Source organism: Coturnix japonica, chromosome 3, assembly GCF_001577835.2.
Source record: "Coturnix japonica isolate 7356 chromosome 3, Coturnix japonica 2.1, whole genome shotgun sequence".
NCBI classification, from domain to species: Eukaryota; Metazoa; Chordata; class Aves; order Galliformes; family Phasianidae; genus Coturnix; species Coturnix japonica.
Window position 1 is genome coordinate 60,442,335 of NC_029518.1, and position 20,363 is coordinate 60,462,697.

General features: G+C 38.6%; 1 protein-coding gene across 1 annotated transcript in view; it reads left to right on the plus strand.

Moving 5' to 3' along the window:
- Window positions 1-20,363, plus strand: part of CDK19 (cyclin dependent kinase 19) — a 103,586-nt gene that overhangs the window by 44,195 nt on the left and 39,028 nt on the right. Inside the window, exon 4 of the mRNA XM_015858727.2 lies at window positions 2,372-2,512. Coding sequence (XP_015714213.1) covers window positions 2,372-2,512 — 141 coding nt within the window. The remainder of the gene's footprint in view (window positions 1-2,371; window positions 2,513-20,363) is intronic.

The following is a 20,363-nucleotide window of genomic DNA, read 5'->3' on the forward strand; positions in this document are numbered from 1 at the left end:
TGCTGTTACCCTCCTCTATCACCTTTCTACCATGTTAATCTTTCTGATTGTAAATATGTCCTTGATCTTGGTTCTGGGGAGGAGGCGTCAATTTTTAGGGCCAGTTCTCTGGACCTAAACAGGAGCCCTACAGAAATCCACTAGGTGCCTACCTCAAAAGTTCCTCATTAATAAATAGAATCCTGCTCCTAGGTGGGCTCTCTCCCATTGCTTTAATTGTGTGCTCAGTGCTTTAATTTCTCAAGGGACAAAGCTTTTGGCAGGTTTCTCGGTTCATCTAAAGAAAGTAGGCAGGAATGAGGGAGGGCAGGACAGAAACCAGAGGGCCTGGCCTACTGCTGTTGCATTTGGGAGATGCAACTCAAGCGTCTCTACTGGAGCCAGAGGTATAAAGTTCCTCCTGAGTGCACTAGGTGCTAATTTAGTCATGTTGTGGCCTATGAGACCATTCTGCAGATTCTTCTCATGTATGCCTTTGTTAAAATATCAATATTTTATGTGGATCCTAAGGAATTTTCATATGGATAGAGAAATCCTGTTTAGTGGTTTTCTGTGTGTTGAAAAAGAACTGAGATTGGTTTGTGGGTCTGTCTGTTGAAACCCTTGACTTGTGGAGCTCTTGTATTATTTTACTTTATATATATATAGATAGATAGATAGATAGATAGATATTTTGAGTTTTACTGAATGGTTACTGCTTTTTAAATCACGATGTAGTAATAAATGAAAGTCGTTATCCAGTGAACATTGTGCAGTACTGGAAGGTAGGGGTTCTCAGTTGAAGTTCTGACAAAATCTTTTTGTGACTTGACAGCATGAAAACTTGTCTAGGGAAATTATTACTTAAAACTTTCCTGTACTGATTTCAGAATGATTGTATGATTAAAGCATTTGGTACAGGTTTTCTAGTTTCCATATATATATATAAATCTATTAATCCTACAGATTACTTATAAACTTTTTTTTTTTTAAATTTTTTGTTTTGCACTTCTGTTTTATGTATAGTAATAAAAGTATCAATGGAAATGTTAGTGTTGCTCAGAAATAAGCACTTGATTTTACTTCCTTATTTCTCTTTAAAAGGTACTATCTGTATCGTTGCTAACCACAATTTAACAGCAGCTGAAGTGTTAGACGTTGCTGAGGTTCTGGTGAGAGCCAGAGAATTATTAACTCTTAATTAACTATTTCCATTTGTATTAGTAGTGATAGTCATAATGGGGGACAATGGTGGCAGTGTAGCCATTGGCTACCTCTTGAATTTGGAGGGAGATGATCAGGAACTGGACAAATCCTCTTTAAAAGCTGGGTAATTAGTAGTCTTGTCACACTAAAGATTAACATTTTGAATAGCTTTCATTACAAATGCAAACTGCCTTTACAGCTTCTTTCTCACAAAAAGTGCATAATTGAAAACTGTTCTGTTGCTTGAAATGCTTTATTGAATCTACTTTTAAAAAGGGTGCTGTTTTTTCGTCATAATGAATGAATTTATTCTATAATTGGTGGCAGTTTGTTAAAATCGGTTTTGTCCCTTGTGTTGCTTCATCTTGTCTGAGGATTGAAAAGGTAGAAGGCCTCATCCCATTTTATTCCTTGTTATACAGTGCAGCAAAACCAAACCTAACACATGATCTTCACATAGATCTTACAATAAATATTAATTACTTTATGAATATTTCATGATATCTCAGCAATCTTGTCATTCTTTTTTTAATCTTTCAACTGACTAATGCTGGGATCTGTTTTGCATTCCCTGGTTGGTTTCAGGCATTATTTGTTCTCTTGTGGACTGATTGACTTCTGTAATCCAATAACCACTAGCTTATCTTCATCAATGAAGTATATGGCCAAAACTTTGAAGATTTTTAGGTGTTTGCACATGATTTTTTGTTTGTTTCATTTTTCTCTGTTGAGTTCTGGTTTAGGGGGAACACTGAAGTGCAGTGGTGGTTTAATCACTTCTGGGTGTTTTTAGGGAAGATGTGGAAATGTAGAATACAGCATCCAGTAGATGCTGCTGGTTTAGAAGCTTCTGATCTAGCAGCAGTGAGGATAGGAGGATCCCAGGTGGGATGGTGGGAAGGGGGAAGGGAGGAGAACGACCAAGAAATTTCACTGGAGGTAAGTAGTTAGTCTTCAGAAATTATCAAAAGCTTGACAGCTATTTTTCAAGCAAGTCAGAGAATCAAAACAGTTTACAGATATTGGGAGCACCTTACTGTTACTTTTTAATTGCAAAGTTCAACAGCCTTTGAGTTTCATACCATTAATTATCGTTAATAGTTGTTTTTTTTTTTTAAAGTAGAAAGGTTTTTGTTGTTGATGATGTCGTTTAAGAAGCTTATGTTTCTGCTTGTTTTATTTCTAGCATATTATCAAGTTTCATCGTGCCTCAAAAGCAAATAAAAAGCCCATGCAATTGCCGAGATCTATGGTTAAATCACTACTCTACCAGATCCTTGATGGAATCCATTACCTCCATGCGAACTGGGTGCTTCATAGAGATCTGGTAAGTGCAGCACGCTTTACCTGGTTAAGAAAGTTTTACGTGTGTGTCATTGGGTAGGAGGAGAAAAGTCCCTGTTAGTAATCTTGCATATCGATCCGTGCAGTTCTTCCTGTTATTGTTGTGGGAGACCAATGGTGATTTTAAACATGAAAATAGCGTTGTTTTTGTCTGAGTCATCTGAGCTTAAACAATGACAATAGATCCCAGTAAAAGGATTGCAAATGTCAGTATCCGCAAACAGTACGTGAGCCAGCTGATAATGCGTTGATTGAACATTCTTAGAGGTTTGTGCTCTACTTTGAAAGGACACGTAGCTAAAAAGGTGATAGATAACTTTGTACGTTGTTTGGCTTACATACAAGTTACTGTAAGAGATAGTGAAAGAGTAGTTTTTTCACGGCGTGTTTCTTTTCCATGTGGTATTTTTTTCTGACCGTGGGAAGAGAACTTTGAAAGGGTTGTCATCTTAGAAATTTCCCATGACCTGAAGTGGCTCTTCAAGTTGATTGCAGTTTATGAGGGCAGCCAGTTGCCTTGTCTTAGTTACCCTGTTTCCCTTAAAGTTTCCCACCACTCCTAATACTTAAGTGAGTCTCTCACGTTACAAAAAGAAGTATATGAATATGGGCATAGTGTCCGCTGCTACGTGTATTATAACTGAACTTTTGAGCGCAAAGCAAACCAATTACATGGTGGGTAATATTCCAGATCCTTTCTAGTAGTTGTGCTGCACTGATAGAGTAAGATCAACAGGAGTTATGGTAAGAAGTGTAGTGAGGCCTGTGTATGAAGTGTCTGTTGTTATTTGGATATTTCTCATTGTTGCCCCAACCAGTCAAAGTGAGTATGAGTGTCCAGAAGCATCTAATCACTTATTTAGTTTTGTAAGCAAGACATAGATTATTCTCAAGTATTTAATAGTAGTTAAGTGCTCAGATTAATTTTTGGATGTGGATTGAATGTTTTCTTAAAAGGTATGAATGAATTAAGACAGCCCAGGAAAGGAAGTCACAGATACCTTCTGAAATAAATTTTATGTAATTTTTACAAGTGGCTAGAATTGGGGTTCAAGTTTTGGTATGGATCCCTTTTTTTTCAATCTCATTCTTTGGTATTTATTGTTGTCCTTTCTGACAAATTCCAGATGTTTGCATAGTTGTGGGCTTCTGTCGTTTTTTTGGATTGGTAGCCATGAGCAAAAGCAGGAAGCAGGTACAAATACATCTTTGACTTCTGTGCTACAATTACTACTTTCCTAAGGAGACAGCTGTTGTTTTGCCAGAAAGCTGAGATGTAATTAGGCACAGTTTAAAAAGGAACACCTGAAAAGTCCATATTCAGCTATGTTTAATGGAAGAATATGTATTCATGAAACTATTTCTATCCTGTAGCACCAGGTGTTGTGGATGACCTGTGCTACTCCTTTGCAAGTCTTATCAGTTGTTGCAGCAGAGCTGGTGCCTAATGTCATTGTTTTTCCTCTTGGTGCTTTGGGAAGTAAGGGTTGCTTTTCACGAAAGACTATTATCCATATCACTGGTATAATAATGTGTGGCTGATGTAGTCATAATTGGGAAGGGAGAATAGAAATTGGGGAGTCTGATGTGTTCCCATTTAAACTAATTCTTCCTCCATAAGAGAAAGGAAAATGTTAGAAATTGCCTTGGTACAGTGGTGATGTGTAAGTATATTCATAATTGTTAGCTTTTAAAAAAATAATTGTCAATCTCTGAAGAATTCAGATATTTCAAATTGTTGGTTTGTATCTTAATTACCAGTAAGTGATGGTATTTTGTATGTGTTACGTCTGCTTTTGAAATAAGGAGGTGTTGTGTGCATTTAGTGAACAACTTAAATTCTCAGTTAACAAGAATTTTTGTGCATGATTTCCTGATCTAGTGGAAGATGTCTCTGCCTATAGCAGGGGGATTGGAACTATATGATCTTGCAGTGTCTCCTTAAGATGAGGAGCAACTGGTCTGGTGTTTTATTTCCTTGGCTGTTTTACTTTACTTCCATGGGAAAAATATTTTTCTATTTCATGTGAACCAATATTTTGCATCAAGGCACCTTGTGCTTTCCTGGTTTAATATAACTCTGTTCCTACTATTTTTAGCATGCATTTGGGTGTAGTCCAAAGATGGTGACATCCATAAAAGTCAAGCTATGATACTTTCTTCTTTTGTTTTATTTTGAAAATTAGATTCTCTTAAGAATATTCATGATGATATTACTCAAATTTTCCTCAACTACGGAAATGACCTTTAGAGTTTATTCAACAAATGTTGCAATAAAAAGGAGAAAAGTGACAAGTTAGGTATTTTGTAGAGTACTTGCTTGGAGGTACTTGAGGAGCATTAGTAACACCATTTAATTTGGTGTTGTCATAAATTACAAAAAAAAAAGGAAGTCTTAAGTTAGAATAACAAATGTACTTTTTAATAAGGTCTTTTTTTCTCAATGGATTCATATTGCTAAATAGGTAAAATTGTTACTATGAAGTTGTATTTAGGATCAGCAGTAGCAAGCAAAAACATTAACGGGTTACAAAGCTGGTGAGTGAGCATAATGAACTTGCAGACCTGCAGTATGTATCATGTCCTTGGGCATGAGCCAAGGGATAGTTTCTGCCACAAGGAGACAGTCTCATTCTTCTCTTCAGTATCACCATGGTATTCTCACCCATTTTAATTAGCTGACAGGTGAGACTTATCTAACTCATGGAAAGCTCTGTCAGGGAGCAAGGTCAGCAGAAAGCATTCTCTTTTCTCTTTCACAATGAGTTATCTGTGATCCATGAACAGTCTCACTGTGAAGTGGTATGTGTTTCACAGGAGGTGCAAAAGAGACCTGAGATTGGAGATGGTGGCAGAAAGCAGAACAGGTCCATCTGGCATCACCTTCCACTAGATCTGATTAATCTATTGCTAAAATACTTCTTTAAACTTGCAAGAAAGTGCAACATTTTTGAAAGATTTAGTTACATCGCAATTCTAAATTAGTGTTTACCTTTGTTTAAATTACAATACCAGGTATGCTTGTATTCATACATTCTAGAAATAAGAAAATAAGTTAATGTACTGTGCAGTTTAATTTCTCAGTGTTTGTGTATTTTGTTTCTAGTTCCCTTATTCTGAAAATAGCTGTAAAGTGCTAGATGGCTTTTGGGTATAACCTTTTTTTGCTAGGCTGTTAAACTTCATCATTTAAGAATAGTTAGCAGCAACTTTCTGTAGGGTAAGATTGAAACCAGTGCAGAATATGGGACAAGGAGTATTAGTGTTTTATTTATTTGAATATCACGGTGTCAGTTTGCTCACCTTGGAATTGACATAAGACTATAAAACACACTTAATACTTTTCTCCTATCAAGTCATTTGAGATGGTATTTTGTTGTTGTTGGATTACATGTTGTTGGGCAAAGGTAATTTTGTATTTTCAACATAGCAGCATTCTTAAAAGCCTCATGTGAGAGGAGAGAGGAAGAGAAGGAGACTTGGCAGGCTCTGGTAGCTGCTGGAGCCTTTCATTAAGAACAAGGCATTGTTAATGTAGATACTGGAGAATCATAGAGTGGCTTGGGGTTGGAAAGGACCACCAAGTTCCAATCCCATGTCCACAAGTAGGGCCACCAACCTCCAGATCTGGTACTAGTCCAGGTTGCCCGGGGTCCCATTCTTTTGAAGTATCCTTTTGATGCTAATCTCTGGATTTTAAAGGGTTCTGTAGAAATCACAAGCCATCTACTTGAAGGAAATCCGAAGTTGTGCTCTGTACCTTGAGTTAGCATCAAGTCAGAAGATGCAACATATAAAGAGCGGTAATTCAGAGTACTGTTATTTGTTTGTTCACTTCTCCCCTGCATGTGAATTACTGAGTTTCTAGAGAACTATTCAGCAAGGGCTTTACTTTGTGAGGCATCTGAAAACGGAGGTCTTCGTTTAGTGTTCACAGTGTGTGTTCATATTACCAAAAGAGAGTATTTTAGCAGTTTTTCTTGTGCTATTAAGCCTTTGGTAGTTGATGTTAGTTGCTTATTCATTTCCTTTAGAACCTGAGAAATGCAATTTATATTTGTAAATTGGATGCATTCTCCTGGAGCGGGGGATGTTATCTACAAGAGATGTTTTGAGCGCACAGGAACCTCACTGAGTAGATGTGTAAGATTCTATTTGTATCTGCATCTTTCTTTAGAATTCTACCTAATGTTATTAAAACTACTGATTGAAAACAAATGTTGGAAGTTAAACTCACAGAGAAATACGGGCATCTCACTCCCTTCTCCTTCCCCCCAAGTAAATTCACTTGTCAAGATGAGCCAACCTCCTGAAGTGCTTTTACTATTAAATACTCGTTGATCAATAACTTCCTGTTTTTTTCTTGTTTGCATGAGGCCATGTTGCCTCTAGTCCTTTCTGCTCACCTGTACTTATTTTCCTCCAACCTGGGGTGTACAGCACTAATGCAAGTTAAAAAGTTCAGTTGACAGTTGCAAAAATTGTGGTGTAGAGTAGATATGTGGGCGAGGTGATTTTATGTGTGGGAGCCATGTGGATGAGGATAGGACATAAGAGAACGTGGAGACTTTTATCTTCAGTGATGCTGCCATAGCCTGCTGGTGGTGTTACATGTGTCATCAGTAACGTTCTTCTTCCATAACCATTTGGATATCTGGAAATCTGTTGGTGCCTGAGAAAAATGAGCACCAGAAATTTATTATCATTTTGATGTTATGTATCAAAAGTGTGAGATTTGGGGGACTTGAACTGCATTTTGTGAGGAATCTAGTTGTAGTTCTTTGAAATAATAGTTTTGCCAATGTGACAGAAAGCTGAGGGAGCTTGTCTGGAGGACCTGAGGTACTACTCTGCCAGTGTAAGTATACCTTCTTTGGCATTTGAAGCAAATAGCCTGACTAGGAGCTGTAGTTGCAAGGAAGGGGACTTTCCCTACTTTACTTCTTTACAGTGAGGGTGACGGAGCACTGGAACAGGCTGCCCAGGGAGGTGGTGGAGTCTCCTTCTCTGGAGATATTCAAGACCCACCTGGACGCCGAGATGTGTGACGTGGTGTAGGGAGCCTGCTTTGGCAGGGGGGTTGGACTCGATGATCTCTAGAGGTCCCTTCCAACCCCTACAGTTCTGTGATTCTGTGATTCTACTTCAGTTATGGAAGCAGATGGTGGTGGTGACATGTCAGACTTCTGCAGCCAAGTGACTTAATGCTGAAGAAAATTCTGGGTGCTGGGTACTTTGTACTGCAGAACAGCTCTTACCGTGGCATTGTTCAGTGAAGCAAGGCAGTTGTAGTGAAAGTTTATGATTGCTTTTGTCACTTAGGGAGCAAATGTTTTAGAGATATGAAGCCATTAAGCACAGCAGAGGTAGTAAGTGGGTCTGTATGTTAAGCTTATGACTGAGATATACTGCATTGAAGTAGAAAAAAGAGAAGAAAAACAGAAAAAAGCAATCTCACTGAGAAACTAAACCAAAAAGGATATTTTCAGAAGCTAAAAGAGAGGGAGCAAGGAGAAGAGCCAACAGAGATCTTCCTGTTTCTGCAGTTCTCTTTCAGTACTCTCTGTACTTACCCTATAAGCTATTCTACTGTGCATCCCTTCCCTTGCTGGTAGTGAAGACTCGCTCTTCTCATGATTTTTGCAATGTTCCATCTCTTCATCCCAGTCACACCAAAATCTCTCCTTTGCTACTTCACCTGCAGAGTGAGGCTGAGCTGATGAGATCTCCATGTTCTCCTGTGGTTTTCTCAGAGTAGCCCTCTTTTTCCAAAGCAACCCTTTTCCCTTTTATTTCAGTACATTTGCTTTTGAAGATTTTTTTTCTTTCCAGTTTCCCTGTTTATTGTTTTCCCTTATTTTTTATTTTAATTCTACACTTTCCTGTCACACACTTGGCAAGTGCAAAGCTTCAGATTGTAAAGAATAGTTACTGGGAAGATTGATCCCTTTTCCTAGTGAGCACAGCATCCTAGGGAAGGGCCTGAGACCAGAGTGCTGCCTTAAGCTGCACATCTGTACTTTGATCACCTCATTCCAGAGTTTCCTGGGGCTCCTCTCCCACCCTGCAGCTGACAATCAGAGAGAAGGGTTTTAATTTGAGGCAGCAAGCAGTCACTTATCTCTTTTTTTGGGTGAATCCAATGATGGGGATTTGAAAACTTGCTGCTGTTGTTCCATCTCCAGCTTTTTCATTACCATCTTCTTGCCAGTTAAAGTCAGGGGAGGATTGTATATATGTTCTGTGCATTATGTCATCAGTATTAAGCTATTTTCATTGGGTGCTTAAGGTAATCAGTCGGTGTTTCTTCCTGGAGTGAATTACAAAGTGCTCATGTGTTTCTGTCACCTGCAGAATTTATAGAGTGCTAATCTGGTAATTTTGGTGGAAGGACATAACTGGCTCCTGAGGTCTGATATAATTTTGAGCCAGCATGTCTGCTCATGCAGACAATGACTATACATAGTCTTCGGGATGATCAGACATAAGCTCCTAGATTCAGCCTTCTTAACAAGTCCCCTGAGTGGACAACCACTGCAGAAACAAACGTGGTGCCTTTCCAATGGTAGCAGAGCCACCAGAAGCTGGTAAAGTGGGCAGTCCTAGCTGAGGCCAGCACACAGAGCAAGCTTCTTTCCTCTGTCTTGCAGCCCAGCACCTCTTGAGAAGCTACACATGATAGAAAGGACAGTGGTGATTATTCTCTCATAGGGCTGTTTGGAGCTGTAGCCACTGGGAGCCTGCCTGGGCTTTTGGAAACTGGGGGCTTGGAGTGTTTTCTGTGTGAATCAGCAGCTTTAGCTCCCTTGGAAGTCCAGCCTTTTCAGAAGTCCCTCAGCTGATCAGTGTTTTATCTTTTCACTCTGAAAACTTTAATTTTTAAAAAATCTATTATTAGATTTTATTACTATATTTGAAAAAATGTAGAATGCCTGTTTTAAATGATTCTTCATGCTATTTATGTCAATACCAGCACTTTAGTAAATTGTCATCATTTCAGTTTCACTAAAGTCACTAAAACTCCTAGAGTTCTCACATTTTCAGTTGACCAGCTGGCTTTTAATGCTGTCATTTCAGCCTACCCTGTAACCATTATGTAAATCCACAGTCTCTTATCATGGACCCGTGCATGGACTTTGATCTTTGCTCTCAGGTTACACACCTCATTTAACCCATCTTTGCCTGTTTCCCAATCTGGTAGCTCTTTATGGTTTTAAATTGTAGTTTACTGCTTTATATGCAATGAAACCTTTAAGTGAAAACAGCGTAGCTGTGGTTTATTCGATTAGCTTTTTTTTTTTCTTCTCTGATACTCATATCCTAATGAGATGGAAGTACTAACAAAGACTGAGGATTAAAATAAATTGCATTTTGTATTAAGACATCAAAAGAACTTGTTAAGAATTTTAAATGGGTACTGATGTTTTACCTTTGCTTTCACGTTAAAGCCTTTGAAATTTGAAAAATCTCTCAGTGCTTATTGTTATGAGTTTATAGTATAGTAGTATGTACAGTATAGTAGTTAAACTCTCTCTTCTTATACCCCTGTGCTCTCCCACAAAGTTTTTCCAGGCCAGTGGGTAATCCAGAAAAGAAACCTAAAATGCAGGAAGACAGAAGCGGGTTTTGAATGTGCAGCTCGCACTTCACCAAGTAGGCAAACTGTGCTTTGAAAGACAAAATGCAAAATGACAAGTGCAGGGAACTCCTCTTTCACCAGCTCTTCTAAAAAAGGCCTTTAACGTGCTGATATCCAGAGTAAATTTAGCTGCAGATTCCTGCACCCTCTCCTGCCAGCCAGCTGCTGTGCAGGAATGTGGAGCGGCTGGGTCCTGTCCTCTGCCAGGGATTGTGCACCAGCTTGAAAGGCTTGTTGCCTCTGCACGCCTGCTTGGGCACACGCTCAGCTCCTATAAATAAGAAGCAAGTCGTTCTGTCTGCCACTATCCTTAAACTTTTAAAACCACTAGTTTTAGTTGTAATCCTTACCGTTTTATGTCTAGGGCGTGTGTAAAGGTGTGTTGGAGAAGGACACATGGAGGTGTGTCCACATGTGCTATTGGCTGATATTCTGCAAAAAGGGTTAGGGCCTCTCAGTCCTGCATGTACATGATCCATTTATTGTGAAGGGGTCTGTCATGTGTCCAAAAACCTAATTAGTGGTTATACACATCTTGCTTATTTTCGAGAATAAGGAAGGTGAAAGCTAGATCTACACATTTGAAAAGTTGGTTTAAGAAAGCAATCTGCATTTGTTACCTGTAGGGTTAACACAATTCTCTTCTTTTAGATCTGTTTGGAGAGAGTATATCATTTTATTCATTGCTGAGAAACAATTGTAGTCTGTGTGTGTCAGTGTGCATAGACAAACAAACCAGAAACTTTACATGCTGAAAAGCAAATGAAGTTTTATTAGTATATGCTTTCCTCCTTTTCTCCGGGCAGCCTGGTCTAGTGGTTGGCCACCCTGCCTATGGCAGTGGGGTTGAAACTAGATGAACTTTGAGGTGCTTTTCAACCCTGGCCATTCTTTGTTCCTTAAAATGTCAGCTGGGTTCTGCACCCTGGTACTGATGGCAAGATGGGAATGGCACAAAACTGTGCCAGGAGTGTCTCAAAGTGGGCATTGGGAAATATTTTTTGGCTGTGAGTGTGATCAGACCCTGGAATGGGCTGCCTAAAGGGATGATTGATGCCCTGTGCTTGTCTGCGCTCAAGAGGCGTTTGGACAGTGCCCTTAGAGTCATACTGGAACTTCTGGTCAGCCCTGGGGTTGCCAGGTTGAACTGGATGTTCTTTGAAGGCCCCTTCCTGCTATACTGTACTGCACTGTTCCTTGAGAGATCTCTGTTCAAAATATTGCATTTTTCATTACCCAGAACTTTGATTTTTTTCCTTTGGTTGTAAAAATAACTTGAATGTTTTAAAAAGGCTTTTGAAGACAAACACACAGAGTATCTAATTTATCGAGTACGTGGAAAAAACAATTTTTCTGAGATTGACTAATGCATACCTTTGGCTGCTGGCAAGAGTATTAAGAAAATGTTTGTAGATTAATTTTTAGTAATAAAAATAATTACAGTTAAAGAAAAATGTTTTGCCTCAGGTTCTGAAACAAGCTTATGCCCATAAAACCCTGGCTGGATATAAATTCAGATGAGTCAGAAGAAACAAAGGTACTGATTTAATGTTTTTTGGCTGCTGTCTTACTGCTAGAGTCAACAGATGACATATGGTTCCTGTGAGCTTCATATCTCTTTTCCTGAGGTGGGAAAAGGGTGAGAAGGGAACAAAAATACTGAAGTCGTTCCAGAATGCATGTATTTATTCTGCTGATAGAGGAAAAACAGAAGGAAATGCCATCTTTTCCAATAGCCTCCATTCAGATTTCTTTAGCTCTGGGAAGCTTTCTAGTAAGTCCATGATGTACTTAATCTTACTGGTGCAGCCAGCCCTTGGAGCGAGCAAACAGAATTTTGTGTTCTAAGTGAAAAACATGAAGTTCAGCTGCAGCTTTTAGAATAATGTTGCAAATGGTCTTGCGTTTAAATTAAGTATCTCTGATCAGCGATCCAGTAAACTGCTGTGACTAACAAAGGATGGTAGTCTCTTCCTCAGTTTCATTCCCTGTGATCCATGTCATCTGCGCAATAGATGATGATCAGCTGGTATTCCACCAGCAACCTACCTAGAGGCCTCTGTCTCCTTCCTTATTCATCCTGTTTCAGAAACCACTGACCTTGCTGTAGCTGCAGTAGCAAACAACACAGCTGTATCAGCTGGAGGGTGAGGGAAACCTTTTGTACAAGTAGTGAAGGGTCCCTGCTTAAGTGGAGTGGTCTTCCTGAAAACAAGACATCGGGTCATTAAATTCTTGAGGGAGGGTGATGGCATTCTTATATATATATATATGTATATATATTTCATGTTCAAACATTTGCAAATTAGATTTTGAAGTAATTTTAATAAATACAGGAACAAACTTTCAGAAAATCTGGACCACTGATACAAGTGTTTATGAAATTCTTTTGCCTGTCAATGGTGAAGTAGCAAGGGTCCAACCAATGAAGGCATGGCATGGAGCAAGTAACCAGTCTTGAACACATACATCTCTCACTGTGTGAAGCCTGTGTAGTATCAGGAGACTTTAACAATTCTTTGTTCTTCTATTGTTTTGCTCTCTGGAAATCAAAGCCTATCTGGACTTGTGACAGGAGTTCAGACAGACAGAACACCCCCGCCCCCCCCGCCCCCGGACTGCCCTTTGCTTAGTGCTTTAGTGATACCAGACCACAACTCATTGCCTTTTAGTGTCTTGGAAAAACAAGTACCTGGCAGTTCTCTAGCCTTCATTTGCTACTTTGTTACGCTAAAACAAACACACACGCAAAAGCAGTATAGAAATTGTTATTCTTTTAAATAAAACTAATAACATTTAAAAAATGTTTTATTCAATCATGATTTGCAGTTTCAAATAAATACCTTCTCCCTCCCCCCAGTTTAATTTCTTACTGTGATGCTTTGATTCATAGTGGTATAATAAGTTTTGAATGCAAATTTTGGTTGTTTTAAACTCAGGTTGGAAAAGACCTCAAAGATCATGAAGTCCAACCACAGCATAGTAACCATATTACCATAGTACCCTAACAACCCTCTGCTAAATCATGTCTCCAAGCACCACATCCAAATGACTTTTAAACACATCCATCGAAGGTGACTCAACCACCTCCCTGGGAGCCTATTCCAGTGTTTAACTACCCTTTCTACAAGAAAGTGTTTCCTAATGTCCAACCTAAACTTACCTTGGCACAACTTGAGGCCATTTCCCCTCGTCCTGTCACCAGTGAGAAGAGACTTGCCCCACTCTCAGTGTAAGCACATTTCAGATACTGGAAGAGAGTATTTTCATTAATTTATTTCTATTCAACTACTTCTATTTGGTTATTTAAGAATTTTACTTTAAAAAACAAAACAAAACAAAAAACCAAAATAATCCAAAGAGTAGTAAGAACAGTGGTATTAAGAGTTTATGCTTACTTAAATATTGAGCCAAAATAATAATATTAGAAAGGCAGTGTGGTAACATTCTATACCATTCATGTCTATGAAAAGAGTTCTGTAGACAATATCTTGCATTCCTAAATTCCCCTTGGTGTTCAGATGCCCAAACCACATTGTCTTAAGCCATAATTGTTCTGGAGTGGGTTTTTCATAAATGTCTTCTGTTTTAGAAGTTTCTTTATGAAGCATGTTTGTACATTTTTACTTTGATTTGCTTTTACAATTTTCCTCTACTTAATTAACTTTGATGTAGCAGTTGTGGATGATGATTCTTAAAATGCGTGCAAAATCCAGTAGGTTGTATTTTACTGAGCTGATACCAAGTTCTGTTGCTCTGAAAGTGATTTTTATGGCCATTGACCTGTGGGTATGATTAGCTGTTTGCCAGCTGTAAATGAGTTCTCTAAATTGTTTTGTTTTTTTTTTTTTTTGCTTCTCTAAGTCTAAAATGTGACTTAGAACTGGTTGCCTACCAAGTAAATATAAATTTGAATTGTTGATAGTTAAAACTTAGAAACTCATTTAGAATTCTAGAATTATCAAATGGCTTCAGTTGGAAGGGACCTTAAAGCTCACTCAGTTCCAATACCCAGCTGTGAACATGGGTGTCTCCCACCAGATAAGGCTCCTCAGGGGCCCCGTCCAGTCTGGCCTTTAAAATGTAGTGTTTAGATTGTGTGGGCTCCACATTCTGGTTATCTGAGTAGTATAATAGTTTTGTTGGAGCTTCTTACTGATTTTACTGTGATCAGCTGTATTGTTGTGGCTGGCAGCCTGTGGGATGACCTTGGAAGCTGTGTCTGTCCCTGTGTCTCCTGGGAACCTGAGGCATAGCTATTCTTCCTGGGCATGAACAGCTACAGCTAAGCAGGAGGTTTGTGGTAGCAGTGAATCAGGGGAGATGAAAGTTGTCTTTATTCTGCATTGCAGAAATACATGAGTGTTGAATGATCCTCATCTCGCTCATCTCTGGGTTGTGTGCATGAGACCACTCTTGAAAAGTCTTAATCGGTGTTTGAAATTAATTGCCTTAATCACATTACTGCTTTTTGGAGGTAATCTGAGCAACCCGAGGACCAAAGTGGGGCTCCATTTTGTTGCGGCAGTGGAAGGTACAGTACAACAGCATTCTCGCTCTGTTGGTGATATCCTCAGTACAGTGCATGCCACAGCCCTCACTGTGGGTGAAGGTGGGGCTCAGGTACAGGAGTGTCTCCACATTCATCTTCTGCTGTCTGGGTGATTATCTCCAGCAAAGAGATGGTGCAGTCTGCTAGAGGCAGTATCGTTTTTAGTTGTTCCAGCTGTTTTTCTTGGTGCATGGAACTTGGAACCCTACTGCAGTATTTCAGTAATCTGAATTTAGTTTTCCTATTGAAATAAAGCCTAGGGTATGGCTGTGTAGACAAGTTATAGCAAGGCAGCCTAGGGTGTAGGCTTACACTGTGTTAGTTACTGAATAGTACGCTTACCCACGTGTTTTAATCTGGAAAAAATGCACAGACTTTTGATATCCTGCTGTTCCATAGAAGTAAGATAAAATTGACCAGTGTTTGCCATTGTTACAACTAGACAGATGATGTGTTAATTTTCAGATGTCTTTTTTCTGCTGTTTTTGAGGGTTATTTCATTAAAATAACGGTAGCTAAAATGTCATTCAGTGACTTCATTTGTTTGTTTTTAAACTGGTTCTAGTATATTGAGATAGCAAAAGGATTCAACCTTCTGGGCTCAGTCTTCCTATAATTCATGTCTACTTTAGTGTTACTATGTGAGAACCTCTTCAGTGTTAGAAAAAATGGTGCTCAGGAATAGGGGTCAAGTATCCTTTTCCATTGTATTAATATCAGATTTCAAGCCATCAAATCATTAAATAACTTCGGGATTTTTAGTAGTGCAACCAGTCATTAGATTGATATTAAGTCTACTATTGACCCCGGTAAGCTATCCCAGACTTTAACTCTGTTCAAGTTTGTAAATTCACTGTTTTCAGAATGGTTGTTGCAAATAGAGTGAAGAGTTTTAGCTTGTAAGCATAGCACATATAAAATGTAGGAGAGAGTATTTTGTGGTTTAACCTGGCAAGCAGCTCAGCATCACACAATTGTTCCCTTACTACTCCCCCAGTAGAATGGGAGAGAGAATTGGAAACAAACAGAAGACTCAAGTCAGTTTGTGTAATTTCTTCTGGTTCTGTCCTTCCCAGGTTCTTGTGTCCCTCTGAGCTCTTGTGTTGAAGGGACCTTGACTTGCTGTAAGCACTGCTCTGCTCTGACGGTATTTTCTGAAAGCTTTTTCAGAGATAAATAGTCGTGTAGTAGGCTTTTGAGAATAGCGGTCTGGCTTTGAGGAATAGGAGCTGTGTCTATTTATGCAGTTTGAAAAACAATAATCATGATTAAAAAAAAATTAAAAAAATCCCAAGGAAACTTATTTGCATTTTAAACCATTCAGTGTTTTGTGAAAATGAGTGAAGACTTATTCTGGCAACATCAACAGCAAAGTGAAGCATGGACCTTAATCACTAACAACACACAATTTCTTTTCCTGGTAAGTTGGGGCAACTTTGTAGCAGGTAGGACAATCATGTCTGTCTTTGAAAGAATACGGTATGTTTGGAGCTCCTTAACTAAAACAGTAATAGTAATTAGGACAGCTTGACCTGCCATACTTTAACGTGTTCGTGTTTTTTGCATGAATCACAGAACATTTCTCAGGAATTGGCGGTATGTCATGGCCACTGCAGGCCTATGCAAGTTGTTTTTCATTTTTGAAAAGGGCATAATTGTTGAATGGAAAAATATTATAATTACCTCTGAACTATTTAACATTTTGGTTTTGGCATGCATAGCCCTCTTCACAACTCTTCTTTTCTGTTTTCTTTCTTGACACAAATCTTTCATTTGCGTCCAACTTCCTGCTCATCTGCCCACGTTCCTATATCTGTTGATCTGCCTTTTGCCATCTCTTCAACATTACTCATACAACCTTGACTCTGCTTTGACTTTCCTGAAATACTCCTCTTTCTTCATCTTCACGACAGTAATTATTGCTCCTCCCTTTGGCCTTCACAACTTTGAGATTACAGTGGCTTTCATAGGTAGAATTCTGCATACTTACTTTGACCAATGCGGAGGGAAAAGTGCAGTCATCCTAGATGCAGTCATCTTCTTTTATTGTAGAATCTAGTTAAGTTACCATACTTAGTTGAGAACCTTATCGATTCATTGAAAATCAATGTTTTCTAGGTCTTGCATTGGTAGTGGACTCAACAGTGGTGATGATTCTGCTTTGTAATAATACCTAATATATTTGTTCATGAAAGCATCTATTAACTTAATTGACTTTTGAGTTTTTATTTGATAATAAAATGAAAAATTAAGTTACTATAAATATATTGGAGAAGCATTCTTCTGTCATCTGACATGCTAATTATTGTGAAATAAATATTTCGTATCTCTTTTCTCCCTAAATATCTTGTGTGCTTCTGCAGAACAGACATTAAGAAATGCTTTGCTTCTTCCATATATTATTTCTGCTTGATTGACATTGCTTATTCTAACATTTTTTTCTTTCTTCTTTCACAAATCAAGATGCAATTTTAGGATAGAGAGATGAATGTTTTACTAGCTGATGTGTAGATTTTAGTGAACTATTGTTGTTTTTGTAAACATTTCAAATCAACTTTATCAGGTATTCTTAGTACACTCTTCATCTTACCTGGGTCATTGTAACTTTGTGGGCTGAGAGGTGCCAAAAATATTATGGAAGCCTTAATGGAATATTCATGAATGTGATAAAGTGTGATTGTGTCCATCTAATGTTGACACTGTCAACATGGTAAGAGATTGGAGCAAACAGATAAACTCATTATTACTCTGAAGAAATTTTTCCACCTCTTTGCTGCAACTTGATCATCAGGCACATGGTGTATCTAAGCTGGAGAGCCTCTTCTTTTGAGGCTTGTAGGTCAGACACAAGCACGTTGTCTTGATGGATGGAGGCAATTTTATTTTGAGTACAAGTGAGAATACAAACAAGAAACCTGTTAATTACCTGTATGTGGGTGTGCTTTTTCTAGTGACATCCTGCAGTAAGAGGTACCTTTATCTCCTTGTGAAAAGAAACAAGCTACTGTATGATCAGAGTGTGCCCATGGTGATTCCCTATATGTTAGTTGATATGCTGACAGCTCACACTTCACTTAACCCAAATAATTTGTCTAGCTGTATGAGTTTCTAAGGCGTTTCCATATGTGTTATCCTACACACAAAAATGCCAGTAGGAAAAACTAAGAATGTAGTTGTGACTACTTAATGGATGTATATGTAAACTATTTCTAAAGAGGCTGCATCTCATTTATGCTGTTGAAATGTATGAACACTACTGCATTTGGTTGTTCAATCAAATGTGCAGGGAAAGCTTGCATTTTCCAGTAGGAATAACATGTCTTATGAGCACTTTATGGGCTGCATTTATGCATTCAAGTACAAGAGGACCATGCTCTTTATATTGCAGAAAAGCCAGGATGGTGTTTTTCTGAGTAAAAACCTAGGAACCACAACAGAAGGAATTAGGGATGGTGAGAAGTAGTTCTCGGGCCCAAATGCAGTGTATGTACTGGCAATATAGCCTTTGCTTCCATTTTGCCTTAGGCTGTGACTGTTGAAACCACAACACAAATTAGAGATGCCGTTCTACAAAGTAAGAACTGCACTGGTGCAGCCTCACCTCAAGCACTGGGTGTAGGTTTGAGCATCACCAATAAAAGAGGGCCTTAAAAGTATTCAAGAGCATGCAAAGGAGGGCTAAAGATACGGTGAAGGTCTTAGAGGGCAGTCTGTATCAGCCCTCATGGTAGCTGCAGCTCCTCACAGCAAGCGGAGGGGCAGCACTGAGCACATGTAGCTTCAAGAGGATCATTGTCTCATGTTGATCTTTGACAAGGTTTGTAATATTGAAGTCTGGTGCTGGATACTGGAATGTCAGTGAATAAAAGAATGCTGTGTTCTGTCTCCTGTTAGGTTTACAGCCTCTTCAAATCTCATCACTGCCTTTTTGTTTCAAATAGTACAGTGCAGCCCCAGCCTCAAGCATCTTGAGCATGAGTGCAGGGTGTTTGCAGAGTGTGCTGGCTCCTCTGAAACTTGGTTTTAATGGTTGCAGATATGCAGCTTGTGTCTCTGTGGTCATCTCCTAAGAAGATGAAGGTAGTCCAGCCTCCTATAAACTCTGATGTCGTGAAACAGTTACTCTTCTGAATTGGAGCATGGCCCCAAGCATTCCAATTTTCCTGGTTACTTTTAAAAGTTTGTAGCTGCTTGTTCAGTTGAAGACACCCCAGGATGGCCTCCAAGGGAAACTAGGAGAAGCCATGTTCTCCAGCTCTGATGATGCAAGTCTGGGTTTGAAGTATTGCTGTTGCTAAAGAACATGGCCTTTGGTGCTCATCTTCTTAACGAATAAGGCTGTATCTTATTCCTGCAGATAATGGAAGCCAGGTGATTTCTTCAAAAAGATCCTTGGAGAAGGATTATGGAAAGATGGAGGTTAGTTGTAGGTCACTGATTTAGTTATTTTCTAATGGCAAAATTGGTTCTGTAGTATAATAAACACAGAAACTGATCACCTAAGTAAGGATTAGATTCTTCTGCAATTCAGACTCAGCATGAAAGAAGGGTGGGAAGATGGGTCCTCATCTTTTTTTCCTTGAGATTGTGAGCAAAGAAAGACAGCATATCTGAGAAGGGGTTAAATAATCCAAAGTAATGCAGCAGATTTGTAATATGTAATAAACTGGCAGAATATGTAAAAGTTGTCAGAGTTAATTAAACACTATGAAATCCTACTAAGATGTAATTGCTAAAATATTAATATTTTATTTCTGCTTTTCAAAATTTTGGTGAAATTTTCTATGCTAAAATAAAACTAAGTAGGTCTGTAGTTCTGTCCCTTAAGCTGTTTAAGCTATATTCCTATGTCCATTTGCAGACAAAAAGGGATGCTTTTGTGTCCCCACACTCAATCTCTCTGAGTAACCTCACTGCTACTACTTTTGTCCCTCTGAAATTTCCATTAAAGAACTTTCAATATTTCAACCTAATTAGATCAATGTAAGCTATCCAAGCAGATCAGGTTTGTAATGAAAATGGTTTACATTTATATCTATTCATTTGATATTATATTTATTGCAGTCAGAAAAGCTTTGACTGTACTAGGCTCCCAGGGGAATGGAGGTATTGGAGTTTTATTGAGAAGTAGTCAGAATGTTGTATACAAACAAGTAAAAAAAAAGAGAAACAAAACAATTTTACAGTAGGGGAATTTAGTAACTGGAAAAATTATCAGGCATAGCAATTATGACATCTAATTTTCAGGGTATTGTAACAGGAACAAAGTAATGCAAATAAACAAAGAGTTCCAGCAGTGAGGAGGAAGGTATAAATCACATTCTTATTTTCTTCTCTCAAATTCTCATCTCATGCTTATATCAGTCATAGGTTTTCTTGTTAGTATTCTGTCATGCTTATCTATCTTAGGCTTTTTAAACTGTAAAGGAATAGTATTTGTAGTGTTTCTCACGTGCAAATACTTTCTCAGCTCCTAGTGAAGATTGTGTGAAGGATGTCTAATAATGTGGAGATGCACTAACTTGGCTTTGCTATAGAACTTGGGGGCATTTGATACATCTCCTGAAGACACAGAACAGTTTGTGTACTTTGTTGGAGTGGAATTTGTTCTATCCATTTCCTCTCTGCAAGAGAGGAAGCAGA